General features: G+C 37.0%; 1 protein-coding gene across 4 annotated transcripts; it reads left to right on the top strand.

The window, feature by feature from the left end:
* The first annotated feature begins 688 nt into the window (after positions 1 to 688).
* Positions 689 to 18,186, top strand: LOC138178278 (alpha-tocopherol transfer protein-like). Of its 4 annotated transcripts, none has more exons than XM_069109959.1 (5): positions 689 to 848; positions 15,662 to 15,835; positions 15,983 to 16,536; positions 16,960 to 17,110; positions 17,494 to 18,186. In XM_069109959.1, the coding sequence occupies exons 1-5, from the start codon at positions 827 to 829 to the stop codon at positions 17,520 to 17,522; spliced, it is 930 nt and encodes a 309-aa protein (XP_068966060.1). In that variant the 5' UTR covers positions 689 to 826; the 3' UTR covers positions 17,523 to 18,186. The 4 variants fall into 4 exon arrangements, with proteins under 4 accessions (XP_068966060.1, XP_068966062.1, XP_068966061.1 ...); XM_069109961.1 differs by lacking the exon at positions 689 to 848 and adding an exon at positions 3,459 to 3,963; XM_069109960.1 differs by lacking the exon at positions 689 to 848 and adding an exon at positions 14,818 to 15,074.
* The last annotated feature ends 136 nt before the right edge of the window (positions 18,187 to 18,322 follow it).

Genomic DNA, 18,322 nt, shown 5'->3' with positions numbered 1-18,322 from the left:
ATCGTTTCTTTAATCAATTACCTCTTTCGCAACGCGACGAAATAATTATCGCTATTGGTGATACCGATGGAATACGATAGCGACCGACTAGCTACGCTGGCAATCTACCATTTCCATTACCATATTTTAATCCCTATACTAAGTGTCCCAACACCGATACACCGTAATGTATCTCTATTTCGCACTCCCTCTATCTCTCGTTCACTCTGAACATCACCGATGCTCGCATTCATATTCACCCCTCGTATCATATAACAAATCCTTCCACCATGAAACCACCGTCGTGTCGGACGATCGATCATGCATCCTGACCCACCCCAACGCCACAGCGACTCGGCTCATCACGATCCGTCTCCAAGTTCAGCGTCAATTTATTTATAAACACCCATAACCCGATCCCAGCCGTGCCATCCGATAAACAAACATCCCTTTCCTCCTACCAGAACTTTCGCCGGGGAGAGGAAGCGGCTGATAAACAGGCTGTTTCGCCCCATTAATCCCGTGACCGACAGAAATCATCCGTCCCGTTTCATTCGTTCGATCGATCGATCGTTCCACTTCGAGCATCGAACGGCACGCGCGTGTCTCGGCCACGCTGTCGTCGACGAGCATCGACGATAGATACGGAGAGAGGGAGGTCGATCGTAACGAGGAAGGAAGGTCAGAGCTCGAGTCACCGAGTTCCCCAACGCGTTTATATAGAGGAGAGAACCTCGTTTATACATCACCTACTAATGCGTGATATATCGTATTTGCCTGACACGACAACGGCATCGTCTCTGCTCGTCGAATCGTACGACCGCCGGTCGATCCTTCAGTCAAGTCAATGATGGAATCACGGCTAAACGGTGAGTGAGAGTTATCCGTTCTGTTTCCGGTCACCGGGGGTCGAGTATATGGGGTCGTGGTGATAACGAAGGGCGAATCACGATTAGTGGAACGTGTGCGGATGCTGGGAACGTTTTCGTCTAGTTTGGGCAACTTGTAGATTTGCGAGATTTGTGTAACTTGGAATTTTACTTGTGGCTTTGAAGTGATATGGAAAAAATAGAATATCAAATCTTGCAATTTCAACGGTGAATCTTCGATGAGTGAAGATTTACAGTTATATCGATGAATGTTAATCACGAACGAAACGAATCGATCGAATAATTAGTCGAAGTAATTAATTCGATCGAATAATTAGTATCTATTGTAGCAACAATATTATTTATATATTGGTATATCTGGGTAGTAACTTCTTAAATATTTATAATTTACAAAATTGATGTATCCAATAGCGTCTCTATCATCACATTTATCATTGTATTAATTTAAATTCATGGAAATTTATTTTCTCTTACTTCGGATCCCGCTAATGTATTTTCGATGCAAAAGTATCTTTTTCTGGATATTTTATTTTAAAGCGAATATTTTTTTTTTTTTTTTTTTTTTTTTGTAACATATATTCATCGAATTCTTTCTATTTGCTCTTATCCTTTATCCGCTGTTGCATACAGTTTGAATATTTTTATTGTCGTGTTTCATTCGAATTTATAGAATTGTCTATTTTTTTCTTACTTTTTATCTTTGTTATCTAATAATCGGCCATGACATTTTCACGACAAGAAAAGCCGTACCAGCCTTGAAATTCAGAGTGTCATCTCCACATCTAGAGACTTATACACGCTCAAAAACTGGTTCCTAGTCGCATCACTAACAACAACCATGATATTAATTAAGAAAACAAAAAGGGGAAAGGAAGAGACACGTTTCAACTTTCCACAACCGAACACCATTTCGAAATGCTTTATCTAATCGTAGAGTTGCCGCAATCGGACTGGCTGCATTTCAGCGCCAAGGCGTCAAACGACGATAATAAACCGACCCGCGAAACATTCAAAACTATATACCGATCGCGTGTTGCGAACGATCACAGTTCTGCGCTCCACCGAATGGAAACCGCGGCGCATATTAATTCAAGGTTCAAGAACCTTTCGATTTGGCGTGACAAACAGTCCCAACCAGTTTGGCATTCCTACGACGTTCGCGTTTAAGCGTCTGAAAAGTTTATAATTACCTGTTGGCGCGCGAATACTTACGTCGTTCGAACATTCACAACAAAAAAATGATTTCAAAATCATCGATAAAATGAAAAAGCTAATCCATTGCGTGTAAAGTATAAAAATTACATCGAAGGAACGTGTATATGAAAATCACATGGGAAAAATATGATAAGTCTGTTTTTATCGTTCTTCTGGTCTTTGTCACGCGATAGATGAGAGAGAATAGTATGCAGTCGCTCGCATTTGTATTCGAAACACCTTAAAGTGGAACAACTCTTTTAAAATTGGACTAAACGACTTGAGCTTTTTTGACAAGTTAGAAGGATTAGTTCAATGGATGACGCGTAAAGAAGATTTCGGAAAAAGTTTCAATCGATGGGAATCGCGAGGAAAATAATAAAGAAGGCCGCGTTTTACAACCTTTGTAGCTGGGTCTGTAACGAAAATCGAAACGATACGTTTTGTAGATTTATACCAGTTATAGGCATGCTGAACGTTCTATTGAAATCTGCTGATGCAGAAACGAGCGACAGTCATCGGAAGATTCCTCGCAAGAATCTTCAAATTTATTACAGTTATCCGAAAGTCGTAAATAACTGCGATTTTCATTATTTCTAACCGTTTATAGCTCATAAAAATGTTAATTAAGCTCGGATAAAAAGGTTGTAAAATGCGACATTTACTCTTTGCAATTCTCTTCGCGATTCTTCCGTTCCAAACAACTGCAATTTTTTCGACGTTTTCTTTACACGTCATAAATTCATCTTTCTAAATAGCTTCTCAAAAAATTGTTCGGTTTAATTTTAAAAAAGTTACTCAGATTTAATAGATATTGAAATATTAACGTGACGCTGCCTGTATATCCTTTCTATAATATTAGATCCACAGACGTACACCTCCTTTCATAAATATTACGACGACTACAGTAAATAAATTAAGATATAATTATATCCATCAGTTTTCATACAAAGGCAATTTTTCTGCCATATCAATCAATTACACGTGTGATTTACGTGGATTATTAAGATTTTCTTCGAATGTTAGCGTCCTGTATTCGTTAATGATCCGTATCTCATAACGATAATCGAAGAAACGTATATCACGTACGTAGCAAGGAGACGACATTACGTTCCAATTTGCTCGTCGATTTCCAGGTCGAATTCTTCCCATAGCGGAGTTCAATTTCCCTCCAGCCATCTGTCACGCGGCTCTCTCTATTCACCGTGCGAATCTCTGGAAACAGCTCGACCAAGATTTCCACTCGATCGGTTAATAAAATCCATTTCCCCTTCAACGAATCGGTCAGCTTAATTCCAGACGGCGTGAAACGTAACTATTTTCCTCGCAGTACAGGTTTCAATGCCGCGTTTCCTATCTCGTTCCACTCGTTTCGTCGACAACGACGATCGAGTCGTGCCGATACAAAAAGAAACGCGCTTCCGATCCGACCTACTCAACGAGGATCATCGATTCTATGAACGAATCGGTACGTCACCGTAGACGCTAGTGAAAAATCGTTTAATCTTACTTTTTCGACCCTGAAGGCGAAGCTGTTGAGCCTATAAGAACGGGTCTCTGGGCCCGGTCCCACCGCATTTTCGTCCGTTTTGTCGATCGAACGCACGTCGCGGTTCTTCGGCGAACGTTCTCGCCTTCGTTCGCTCGACCGTTGCGCCCCCACCTCGAGGATATTCACTCGTTCCGTCGACAGAATTTTCCGTCCCGTCGATGTGTCTTGGTCGATACACTGGCTGATTCATTAGTATTTGCTTCAGTTCCGTGTTAGTTATTTTATCGAGTGGTCGATTTCCAAGGAATTTGTTCAAAGTATCGGCCAAACTCTCTAAAGTCTCGTTGACAAAGAAAACCGAAGAGGATACCGAGGATCCGAGTCAAGTAACACTTGTTATGATCGAACGTAAGTACTCTTTGGTTTCATGTAGAAGCGCTGTTGCTATTGTTTTTGTAGAATTGTATGGAAGTTTGGTAGGTTTAAGGCGCGCGAACGTCTTTTTAATCGATCGTTTATAATCGCATCAGACGTTAAAATATTATGTCATTATCGTGGATTTTCGCGCATTTATGTGAAACACCCGACATCGAAATATATATATCGATATATGCATAAAGTTGCGCGGTCTTATTATTAGCGATAATATATTGAAATTATAGGTTGAATTCTATAATTTGTACAAAAAATTGATACCTTGTAATTTCGTGTGTTGTTAGAAATTCTCTCGTTAGCTTCACGATGTGATCGAATTTATCTCGGGAACTGATCCGACAATGAAATATTGTTGGAAAGATTTCTAACGAACGAATTAATTATACCTTTTACTTCGTCCTTTTTGGTGTTGAGATTTTCAGTAGTTTCTTCCGAGTGTCTTTGGAAAAGAAAGGAACGAATTTGTATAAACATCAACTCGACAATCCGATTACCAGGGTACCAAATTTTTACGCTAACATTAACATTAAGTTGACATTTGCGTCCCTCTTATCGTGACTCTCTCGGGTTCGTAATTTAAAAGTAAACATGACATTGATCAAGACAAGCCATTTAGCAAAAGGTTGCGTTGTCGTGGGCCGCTCAAACACTTGTTTCCCTTGTTAAAATCGTTACTTTGTATTTATTCCTTGTAATTATTCGCGTAATATTTCGCAAGCCCGTAATTATTCGTACGACGATAAATTTTTATCGTCATGTGTAAATATTAAATAAATGGAAGACGAACAACGAGGAAAATCGGTTTTTTCAAATCCTCCACTGTCTCTTTGTTTCGCTGTTTCAATATTTATTTTTTCATTAAAAGGAACAAGAATATAGTTGATCTCAGGAACGCAAATTGTATTAGCAAACAAGAAACTTGTTCTATTTGCTTCCTTCTGCCTCTTGACCAGCGAAGATTACACAGAATTAATATGACATTGTGAATTAATATGAATTAATGAATAAATCGAACATGATTTTTATCACATATCGATCGAAATGACAGGCGCAAAATAACATTAAATCAACACGACGATCGTAAGAGACGATACACACAAGATACATCGTATAGTATACTAAGATCGTAAAGTGACAGAAACAGGGAAGCAAGTCAACCATGAAATAGTCAAATTGATTTCACAAGATTTTCTTTGAAGCGTTAATTGAAAATTAAAATGAATTCATTTGGAATTAAGATTGATCATTATGACGTGTAACAAAATTGTTCTCGTCGTCGACCTTTATTCGCACTACGTCAATCGAAGATATAATAAAAAAAGGAAGGCGGACAAGTAAAACGATAATGTATTCGTGCCGATAGAAAACATGCAACGATTTACATACACACTAGCGTCCATATTACTTCTGCTAGTGATGAAAGAGTATCGCACAAGTTTCACAACACTTAACCAGCATTCACTTTCCTACGTAGATGATAATCTTGTTGAGATTCTGTGATAAATTTAAACAACAAAATTTAAAACACTTAACCCGCACGAAAACTCCTTACAGTTGGATCTTTTTCGAAAAACTAAATGCTGACTAAGGTATTCCTCGATAGACCGTCCCGATGCTAGACAATTCTCTTTGTGTTCATCGCACGTGTTCGTCTTACAAATGAAACCAGCGGTTTCTCTGCGACCATGGCACGTTTGTTACGTGCAGTTACATCAGAATCATACAACATTTTCCTAAGCAGTTTCCCGTGATCGTACTATTACATTGTTGTCAAGTTTCGAACCAAAGATCGCCACTTATCCTGTTGCTTTACGAATTAGCAGAGAAATTGATTTTAGTATAAATGCGATGTAGAGTACACGGTACTCGTGCAATTTATTAAACGCGCTCCAACGCTTGAAAGTATGCGGAGATTTGTTCGTTTTTAACAGAATATAATTTAATCACCAAATTACGAAAAGAAATTACGAAAAGACTCTGTGCGATATTATCGTTTATTATTATTACAAGTGAGTTTCGTGGTATATTATTACACGATCAAATTCAGTTTTAAATGTTAATATACGATAAGAAGTTAGTGTGCTATAGCGAAGATGTAAGCAAGATGTAAACATTGTATAGCAATTTCGTAAAAAATGTCTTGCAATTTGTATGTACATTTTCGGTTTTGTTTGAAATCTTGTGAATGTGATTATGATAATCGTGTCTCATTACGATGTTAGCGAAAACTCATAATATTTTCAACGACACATATAATAAATTCATCAAAGACTTCTGTGTAACTCATTATGCTTAGGAATGGTAGTGTACGTATATTCGTCCTAACTTCATATACAGATAACGCTATTGTTTGACGACTCTTTAGACTGCTTCGTCATTAGAGAGTAACGCAGTTTTAATAGTTTGATAATGAAAGATTTTACTTATTTAAGTCATGTCAGTTAAGATTTTAATGAACAATTACGAAACTCTTTGAAGAGTACGTCCTCAATTGAATACTGTGACATATCTTAAATTGGAATTCCAATAATATCTTTTGTCTAATGATTCGTACCTGTATTCAGCGTTTGAAAATATTCTGAAATGTCTAAAATATTTGTTATTGCTTGTGAGATAAATCAATAACAAAATAGTAAGAAAATATTCGAACGAGAATGGGAAAATTTCTTCAATAAAAATATTTTTAAGTATTTTACCATAAATCTAAAAGTGTATAGGATATTGTGTAATGTAAGTGTATAGCGTTTGAAAATATTCTGAAAGGTCTAAAATATTTGTCGTTGCTTGTGAGATAAATCAATAACAAAATAGTAAGAAAATATTCGAACGAGAATGGGAAAATTTCTTCAATAAAAATATTTTTAAGTATTTTACCATAAATCTAAAAGTGTATAGGATATTGTGTAATGTAAGTGTATAGCGTTTGAAAATATTCTGAAAGGTCTAAAATATTTGTCGTTGCTTGTGAGATAAATCAATAACAAAATAGTAAGAAAATATTCGAACGAGAATGGGAAAATTTCTTCAATAAAAATATTTTTAAGTATTTTACCATAAATCTAAAAGTGTATAGGATATTGTGTAATGTAAGTGTATAGCGTTTGAAAATATTCTGAAAGGTCTAAAATATTTGTCGTTGCTTGTGAGATAAATCAATAACAAAATAGTAAGAAAATATTCGAACGAGAATGGGAAAGTTTCTTCAATAAAAATATTTTTAAGTATTTTACCATAAATCTACAAGTGTATAGGATATTTTTCAAATTCAACAATTTCTTTATTGTTTGTCTGCGTTTTATATTCGTTCAAGTAATTTCAAATGGATTGTAAATAATACAATTGCCTCCCCGAAAGGAAAGTCAATTACGAATGACGTACATATAAAATCGCAAGATTGTTTTCTGTGGAACATAAATATTACTCGTTAAAGGTGGCCCGATAATGATTCATTGAACAGTCATCGATATATTTTTGTCGACATAATCACGAAGAATTTTAATTATAGTCGATCGTAAAGCAGAATTTCTTGCGTCAATTTTTAATATCCTGTTATTTTTGTATAATCTTACCTTACTTCGATTGAGCTTCTACCAATATTTTTCTCGCAAACTTATTTTGTAACATCCGTTCTCTAATTATCTAAAAACCTCTCTCTTCGATGGCAACGAACCAGATTCCCATCTCTTTTCACACTAATAAGACTCTGTAATTCCTCTGACATTTCAAGTTGCTTCCTTCTTCGTCGTCTTGAAAATCAGGTTCTTTTCTTATCTAAGGACCCAATCAAAGTTAACGTAACGAGCATGTCTTCGTTCCACGCGTTAAAGCTTGCAGAAGGAAGCTTTTCTTCCTCTTCTTTTGTTCCTGTTTCTCCTCAAGTTTTCATCTTCATCTTTCCTCTGTTTTCGTTTTCTTAACGCCCATTGTGAGATCTGTCTTCATTTTCCTTCTATTTTCATCCTCCTGGCTCCTTTCTGAAATTAAGCTCACCTTTCACGGTTATCATTCGTGCTGTAATCAACGTCTAGACAAAAGACAGGCCATCAAGAACTACTTTCTTGCCTCGTGGGAATAATAGAAACTACAGATTTTATTTACGGCGATAAACAAAATTATTGGCACGGAATAAGTTTCTTTATATAACCTTGCGCAAATTAACAACAGATACTTTACCGAATGATCCTCGATTCTTTACTGAATTTTCGTATAAAACGCAACCTTTGAGAGTTAAGAACAATTATGACATAAATTTCAGTTCTTAAAATAGTTACGATCAATTATTTTATTTCTACGTTAACACGAGACTAAATGAAATAATATTCGAATATCCGAGTCAACTAAACATATGGAATTTTCCTGAAAGAACAGGAAGAAAAATAGCATCGCAGGAGGTGATCGTCGTCGTCTGGTCGATTGCCAATTGTTTGCAGAAGCAAGGCGTAAGACTGACGTTCCGACGATCGTTAACGATCTCCTTCAAACACCGAGAATGGTATTACGCATCCTCAACGATGGGAAAGTTTTCTCGGATTGCTCTAGGCTAACTATTACTAGAAAGAAGCAAGAGTTCTCTGCTATGGAGAATCGCTTCTGGACCATTGCATAACAGAGTCATCTCACTAACCTCTAACTAGAGTTTCGAGTTGAATGAAAATTCGACGACTATCTCTAGATTTTTACTTCCACCATGAACGAAAAAAGTACGTGCGTTTTCCCTTTTCTCGCGAAGAAAACAGTTTCGTGGAAACGTACAGACGGTACAGACGCTCGTTGTCAGTGAGAAACGATTCATCGAAGACGCAGCCTGTTGCAACGTCGGTTTATGCAAAGTCCATCAACGATCGAACGTGCGTAAAATGTGAAACCGAATGCTGGCATCGGTTCAGCTCCTATTTCGATGTTTAAATAGTACAGGAATCTTTGTGTTGGTCGCGAAGGTGGCTTACCTCGTTGCACTCTTGTGTTTCAGCAGTTCTTGGTCGACTGCCAATTGCGATGGCGGGTCGATGCGCCTAAGTGGAATTGCTCGATAAAATTTTACAACCCCGAATGCAAGTGCGCCAGTAACCCTTGCTCTCGGCTCTCTCATAAATCACGCTGATAAATATTGACAGAGGGTGGTTGGCAGGAGAAGGGAACGTGAAATCGAATGTGCCAATTCACAAACTTCTTTTAGAGAGAAATAAACGTTCCACGATTTGTAACTTCTCATCGTGACATATCCTCTGTATTAATTATAAGTCAAAGTGAAATCTAGATACGTTTAATATTTCCAATTCCAGAAGCCACGAATTCGGAGTCCTCGGTACCAAAATGACTCGTATTCCCGAGGCAATCGCGGTACCCAGCCAGATTGTAGGCGCCTTGTGTCTTTTCCAAACGAACAAACGAAATATAGCACCGATGACCCTGATCGTGAAACAGGTTCACCTCGAATAACAAGCGTCTCCTTTTTCGTGGCTGACTGTACCTCGAGGTCGGACACGGTGAAAGAAACGGACCTCTGTCAACCTTTGATTTCATAATCCATTAACTCGTCCGAGTCGACTTTGGAAACTTAACAACGACAAGTATGACGTTCCAGAATTTTAAACGTTTATTTTATCTCTCTTAAGATCTTGGTGATTTTTAAATCCATAATAGCTTCTTATTACACAAACTATTCCGACAGCTTAAAAAATAAGGAAAAAAGGTGTTCACATGACACGAATGTTCGATTCAATAGGAAAAATGCCTTCTTCTTAGGATCTCTTCGGAAAGCAAGAGAAAGATAAATATTTAAATAGCAGGTCTCTTTGAAGAAGAAACGTGTACGTCGACTAAGAGCACTTTATACGCGACTAGTCGTCATGCGTAGTATCAGAAATAGCCAGAAACTTTTGCACGGTATCGTAAGCAGAAAGTTTACGCAATCGGCGGAATTCGCGCGCCACTTTTCTTTCTTGTTTCTCTGTTCGCCTGCCAACCGCTAATTACCTCTGCGATCGCGTCCTTGATCCTTTTTCTCCGTACTTTCGCCATCGATCGCCCTTTCAGGCCGTCTCTGGGTGACACGAGAAATACCCGATCCAATTAATTCATATTTCATGCACTCTGTCGAATAATCGAACAAATTGGCCTTCGCGAATCTCAAAGTCTAATATCGCCCGCTTTATCGTTCCAAGACGTAGAATTGTAAATTTGATATATACTTAACGTAATCAAAATAGATTTCGAGCTCGTCGAAAATTGTTCCATTTCGCTAACCTGAATAACGATTGATATATTTATGTACATAAATTCAATCACTAGCTATTTCGATTCAATTAAACTGCTCGGTACGATGAAGGGTACCATGTTCACGGGTTGTGTTGTTCCAGGGGAACAGGATCGATCTCTGTCTTCGTGTGCTACGAATGGCTGCGAATTTCACCTCAAAGTACCTCCGAATTTAGTACCTACGTCACACACTTGTGTAAAAGCAGCTACGGTTTCCTTTTTATTTACAATTCTTCTCTTCTTACAACCACTTACTATTTTCTTATAATTCTCATCCGACATTGTTTGCCTCGATACAGACAAAAACATCGAACAGCTGTCACGTTTTTCATATTAATCTAGCGTTGTGTATCCTTTCGTAACGTTACCGTTTCTTTTATTTTAAAGAATATAAGGAAGTTACGAGTCAACAAAAATATATAATCCTTTAAATAATAATTGAATCGACGATAATGATAATAATATGCAGGTTTTTTTATAGTCTAAGGTTTCAAACGAGGTGACTGCATCAAGAATTTTGCTAACTCTCTAGTGATTTAATTCGCGAATAATATTCACTGTTCTTTATTCGTTCCAAAATTCCTATAAATACCTTAACTATGATTACCAAATTACTACTCGTTATTTTTATCGGTATTTCCCTTCCATTTCTCGTTACAGCCAAAAAAATTCTACCAAATGTACAAATCGGACAAATTGTGAATGTAAACAACTAAATAAAAAAAAAAAAATTTCTCGTTACGTGGTCCCTTTCGTCGATGTCAAACAACCGATCGACCCAAAATACCTTTCTGATTCCTTTATCTGGTTTTCCGTCTGCGATCGACACATACAGCAGCTACCTTCTCCGTTGCGTTACGTAAAATCCCTGGACGTTTTTTGCTCGTCCATTTTACGCGTTCGACGGTGTACAAAAGACGCGAAACAAAGGAAATGTTTGTCTCGTGTATTCGCAGTCGTTCGCAGGGTATGATGTTCTTTGCCCTCCGTTTCTCCTAAATGGAGAGACAAAGGAGAGTAACTGGCGTGAAGGGTGTGCGCAGCAAAGTGTTCGTTTTAGTCGAATTGGGAACATTCGTCGTTAATGTACGGCTCGTGGAAAAAGAAGAGGAGTTTGTCGTCGTGGAAAACAGAGATACGAGTTTCAAATTGTGACTTGTTTCTCGTGAATTTTCGTCTAACGATTAGCACAGCTTCTTGGTGACGTTCCTGTCTTTTAAACAGAGTACGATTCTAATTTTATTATTGCAGTGGAAGAACAAAGAGAATTTTGTATACATCTGTGGTAACGTAGGTTAATCGATCGAATTGGATGGAGCTGAAGTAGCGAATTTTTAACTCCTGGTACGAAGAACGTATTCGATAGTTACCATCCATTTCCTTATCTACCATTTACGAGGAAAGCTCTGGTTAATTCCAGTTGATTCTGGTCGATCTACTAATTACGCGAACACCATTTACATACGCTTCAAATAATCACGTATTAAAGGAAAATTTATAACATCTTTATAACGTGAAACGTTACAACAACATTAATTATACAGATTACTTGAATATTCATGCGTTTACCTTTCTCGTTCCAGCAAAAGTTATTACGATACTACTTACGTATAATTATCATTATGCTAAACTACTATTACTGCTATATTATACAATATACCGGTTATGCAAAGAAATATATAACTATGCTATATTATCGTTATACTAACTGTACGAAAGAAGCTTTCGATTCTTTAAATAGCAAAAGCTTTCGCATGGAAGTAATTACGCAGTGAATTTTATAAGGCGTATCTAAAAATGGTTTTCCGGTGGAAATACGTAACTGTTGCCACTCTTGGTGAAAGTGTGCACACAATTCGTGACCTGATCTATGAACTGCACCACGAGCAATAAGAGAAGATTGCGTTGTGTTGCATTACGTGTCAGTATTGCGCAATATTTATAAATTACTGCATCGATGCACTTTTGTTCGTTTCTTCGTTACAACAGTATCTATATAGATAACAAAAGAAAACATTTGTCCTTTCATTTGGCCTCGATCAATCCGCATAATTTCGATTTCCGTATACGATTTATGTTTATTTCAGATTAAAGTTCGCAGGGAATGAATACGATAATGCGAATGTTCTTCCTTCATCCGATGAATATAAAGAAGAAATCGAACGATGTTAAAATTTGTACGTGAATAAATAAGCTCTGAGGATTCTATTTTGAATCACTTGACAGTAATAGTAATGATAGTTGGCAGTAACGATAAAATCTTGTTTCTACCTTCAAATATCTTTTCTTCAAATTCTAACAAAAAGTATACTAACAAATTCTAACAAAAAGAACGATTACGAGATAATCTTTGTACTTACTTTATAATTCTCCATAAAATTGTTGGAAAAACGATCAGAATCCAATATATCAGGTCTGTAAGTATGAAACCGGAATTTGCCTATAGATGACCCTAGCTGATAATGTAGTTATCACTAAACTGCGTCATTGATGCCAAAAGTTTTTGTTGACATCTCACAAACATTTTCGACTCGGAACGATACAAGTTTCATACAACAGCATAGTTTGTAATAGCGTTGAACATGTCAAATTTTGTGCCTGGAAACTACGATTTGCGGACAGCATTGATTTTCTGTTACCATTTGAAGAAAACTGCTGCAGAATCGCATCGAATGCTTGTCGAAGCTTACGGTGAGCATGCTCTTGGTAAATCACAGTGCTTCGAGTGGTTTAAAAAATTCAGAAGTGGCAATTTTGACGCGAGGAACGAAGAACGTGGAAGACCGCCGAAAAAGACCACCGAGCTGTTAAAACCTGGCGAAACCGTTAATACCGAGCGCTACCGACGACAAATGATCGATTTGAATCGAGCTTTGCGTGAAAAACGACCAGAATATCAAAAAAGGCAACACAAAGCAATTTTGCTTCGTGATAATGCACCATCGCATACAGCAAAACTGGTGAAGGAAACGATCGAAGCGTTCAGTTAGAAAATATTTTTGCACGCGGCTTACTCGCCAGACTTGGCTCCGTCCGATTACTATTTATTTGCATCGATGGGACACGCACTTTCTGACCAGCACTTCGCTTCTTACGAAAATGTACGAAAATGGCTCGATGACTGGTTTGCCTCAAAAGAGCGACAGTTCTTTTAGCATGGCATCCACCAATTGCCAGGCAGGTGGGAAAAATGTATAGCTAGCGATGGGCAATACTTCGAATAAAATATTTTTAATCATTTTCATACAATAAACGTGTATTTTCTATACAAAAATTCCGGTTTCATATTTACATACCTGGTAACTATGTACATATGAACGTCGATGAAATTGTTAAATATTTGTATATTTATTTAAAAGTCGAACCAGGATTGATTCGTAAGCAAAATGTTACAGTATCTGGCTTCTTTCTCGAAAAAGAAAGAGGAGAATACACCTAACGCACTAGATCTCCACTCGTAGAATCATAAGAAAACATCTGCACCAAGGTACACCTTTATACGCAGAGATTTCCGCATCGTTGAGCGTACAACGCGATTCCACGCTCTAGCTGCGACCGGGAAGGCGTAATTGTTCAAAATGGAAGGAAGAAAAAGAAGGAGAATATATAAGGAGAAGGATACATCCTTCAGCAATCGTTGCACGTGCCTGTACGAGGAATCTTGTCTGCTTCGAGAATATGAAACGCTTGGAAAAAAAATGTCGAATAACGTTTCCCAATGCAAATTCAGCGTTTGACGTGGTCTCGTTCTTACGCAACGACTATGTCAATTAAACATTGATTACATTTTTTAGTTTTATTTCACGAAATGATTGGGAAACGATCGAACATTCTGCGATATTTCTCGGTCTAACGTGTTAATAATTTTACATATTTAACGTTCAGAATGATTAGATTAATCGTAACGCTTTGTCCTAACGTTTCGTATGCATTTCAACTCGCTTCTTCGCGCCTGTCCTGATTGATAGCTACACATATCGAAAGTAATGTACTCGTATCATTTAGAATAAATTTTCAATCGAATTTTATTGAAACGTTTAGTTCTATTCGTAAAACTACGAATTAACACGAACATTCGCAATATGTTTATCATGCAATTAAATTATTCTCTACAAAGTCAAGTGTTTTTTTTATATGTATCTATCGATCTCTTTGATATTTGCTACAATCTTTTGCATGCGTTATAAGCAAATTTAACCTCCGTCTGTCGTACGTCCCCATCATTACGATAATTACAATTCGTGACAAAATCACGGTCGAGTCTTTGAAACGATTCCACAAAGTCCGAAGTACGTTAAAAGACAAGAAAAGCGAACAGATGGTTCAACAAGAATGATAGAAATGCTTAAAAATGATTGGAAATGAAATAATCTATGGCGAGTGAACAAAATCTAGATAGAATTCGCGATATAATTTCTCTGGTTGGTTTTTCAGTAGACGCCCAGCAGGAGGAGGTGAAATGATAATGAACGTTTAAAGGAGAACGTACGTACGCTTCGTTAATTAAATTCCGCGGAGTTAGCAGTGTTCTTCAGTATCAAACCGCCTTTGACTAGCGAGTGAGTCACTATCGTGACAAAATCGTCGCTTTCTGCACACTCGGCTTATCTGAATAATTACAAATTGGCGAATCGGATGTGTAGTCAATTGCGACGATGCGGATGAATCGTCGAGAGTTTTGTCGAAAAGAAATTGAATTGTTCAAAGATGAATTATTATTTCTGTGAGAACACCATAAAACGGAATAAATTATAACTTCTGCGAAGACACGATAAACAAACGAAAGGAAAAAGGAAACTAATAAATCGGAAAGATGGAGGCGGAAAGTCAGTGGTGAAATTCTCTTAATCTGTTGCTTGTTTGTGATTTTAATGATCTGAAAAGTTACGTACAGTGGCTCGTGAAAAAGCATTTGATAAATGTATTATGTGCGTTATATAAAACATTTCGATAAATAAATCATAAGTTCGAAACAAAACCGAAAATGTGTGTACACTGTCGGCCGTAAATATTAGGTCATTGATTTTTAGTAGAAATCTCCGCTACTTCGCTGCCTTTATTTTCGAATTATATTATCGTAAATCTGTTATATCGCTCGCATCGAACGCGTCTGTAATGAAAGTACTAAATAAAATGTTCTAGTAGATATAACGGATAGACGTTCTAATATTTATAGACAATAAGTGGTTCGATTTCGACTGATTTTCGTTCTTGTTGGTTTACTCAAATTTCTGCAACTGCCTTCTTCTCGCAGCAACCCCTTCGATCGCAGATATTTCGAAAAATATATAGAAACTATATAGAAACTATCGAGCCACTGTAAACGTTTAATTATCGTCATATCACACGGATTTCGATGATTTAAATCGATATGAATAGAAACGTATTTATTTACTTATGTAATGCATTGCAGATAACATGTTGACCAATTGGGATAATATGCCGTCCCTGAAACTCGGCGACTACACGCTCGAGTTCGAAATATCGCCACCTGGCCCGGAGTTGCAGGAAGTAGCGAAAAAAGAACTTCGTGAGACGCCAGAAATTCAAAATGAATCGATCGCTCAACTTAGGGAATTACTGAAAGGTAAAATTTCAATCAACGATATTATCTCTTTCTGTTCGAAAGCTCCAAAATTTCACTACGATACGATGCTCGATCGAATAATTAATATCTAAAGATCACAGACAAAAACACCATAGATTTGTCTTTATCACCCTTAATCTATCACAGCCGAAACCGACTTGAAGTGTCCGCTGGAGAACGATGCCTGGCTGATCCGGTTTCTCAGGCCGTGCAAATACTATCCAGAATCAGCATTGAAACTCGTGAAGAATTACTACAGTTTTAAAATAAAGCACGCAGACATGTACGATGATCTGAAACCCAGCCGAGAGAAGAACATATTCGAGCACAATATTTTGACCGTGCTGCCGAACCGAGATCAATGTGGACGGAGGATACTAATCATCGAGCTTGGGAAGAAATGGAAGCACAACAAGTGCTCTTTGGACGAGGTGTTCAAAGGTTGCGTTCTGTATGTGGAGGCTGCTATGTTGGAGCCAAATACGCAAATCGCTGGTGCCGTAGTTGTTTTCGATATGGATGGACTTACTCTTCAGCAGGCTTGGCAATTCACTCCAGCGATCGCGAAAAGGATAGTCGATTGGCTGCAGGACGCAGTACCTCTCCGAATTAAGAATATACATATTATTAACCAACCGTACGTGTTCAACATGGTGTTCGCGTTGTTCAAGCCGTTCTTAAGGGAGAAGCTGAAGAGTAGGGTGAGTTGACCTCTCTTTGAAAATTTCTACAACTTTCTCCAGAGAAAGTTGCAGTTCAATGGCTGATAGGATCATTTGTTGACCTCCTAACCGGGTTGTTATTTAACTAGGAATTTCAATTAGCATGTAGTAGCAATAACGTTCGTTGACCTGAGAAAGTGACGAATAATCAAAAGAAAGATCTCGTAGGAAGAGGAAAGAATTGCATGATACGTACAAGCATTTGTAATTAGTAAATAGATAATTAAAAATTGTAGATAACCGAGACTGTAGATAATCAGGATCTGGTCGATCGATGTCCTAGCATATTTGAAAAGAATTTTTGCAAAATTCAAAGGCAATGTCGACCGATGAGATCCATAAAGTGCATTGTATTAGATATTACAAAAAATACGATTTTAATGCATAATTTGGTGATTTCAGCTGATTTTCCACGGCACGGATCGCAAATCATTCCACCAATACATCTCGCCAAAATGTTTGCCCGCCTGTTACGGTGGAACGCTACAACTTCCACGTGTAACGGGATCACAGTGGTTGGAATTGTTACTAATGTGCGATAAGGAATTTGACGGTAGGTGACAAATTACAAAATTGGGAAAGAGGAGTCTATAGCCGCAGTTTCTAACTAGTCAATTTATTATTAAGTTGTCCGAAAAGTGCCTTTCTTTCGCAAACGTATTTTTTTTACAACAGTGCACCTTCGTACAGACGTGAAACCAAGTCTGTGAAATGTCGCGGTGTTTGTTTCAACGGAACAAAATTGATCGTACGTAATTCGATAAAATAATATAAAAGAAGAAACGTTGTGCGTCAATTATTTCCTCATAAAACGAAAGAAACTTTTCGGACAACCTAATGATATTGTTAATTAATAAATTGTTGTACGAGAGGGCCCAGGATGTATATTACGCGTGATATTATTTATTTATCGATTCCTCTTTGGTCTTTTTTCAGCAATCAACTCGTATGGTTATAAAAAATAATCCATGCGCTTCGGTATGCCTTCAAAATGACGGAAAAACGATCGTTCGATCGAAAATCGATATTTGAGCGAAGACGCTGGCTGTGGGTTCTTCCGACAAAGTAGTAATCCAGATTCCACATACGTTCTAGTTAGTTGCTTATTTATAAATGATTATAATAGGTAATTTTTAGTTAAGTCTCTTAACTAAGCGTTATTAACTAGACTTTTGTAAAAAGAATGGAAAGGTAGTAGACACATTGTTTTAGCTAATTAGTTACACAGTTGTGGATTTATCATTCTTTTTTTTTACTGCAGAAGATAAATAATCGAGTTATCAGGATTTTATACGAGTTATAGATTAGAGTAATTTTGTATGATATTAAATCGATATTTATGGTACTATATTTTATCCTATTTTCGTATTATTTTAATATGTACTTCGATGTATTTTTTTAAAATGATATACTGTAAACTTGTTGAAAGTGAAATACGATTTATATATAGTGTTGTTAACTTAATTACTTAACTTAAAGTTCCCCAAAACTTCAGAAGAATCTACCAGCTGATATGTTTCGTATAAATTAAGTTACCAACATGTTGATTAATTTATTGTTAAACAAAGTGGGTTTATCACAAGGTTATACACTTGTAAAATATGTACTTAATGCGTATTAAAAAAAGAACTAAAGTAATTACACATAATAACCGCACATAGGCTTTACCATTATTTTTGTTTCGATCAATATTTTTTTATTAAAAATATATTCGTAATCGATCAATTATACAACGAAGAACCATCAATGTCACAATTATTTACCA

Source organism: Bombus flavifrons, chromosome 3, assembly GCF_040668555.2.
Source record: "Bombus flavifrons isolate JBK064 chromosome 3, iyBomFlav1_principal, whole genome shotgun sequence".
Classification (NCBI taxonomy): Eukaryota; Metazoa; Arthropoda; class Insecta; order Hymenoptera; family Apidae; genus Bombus; species Bombus flavifrons.
The sequence above is the reverse complement of the archived record's forward strand: the minus strand, read 5'-3'. Positions and strand labels throughout refer to the sequence as shown.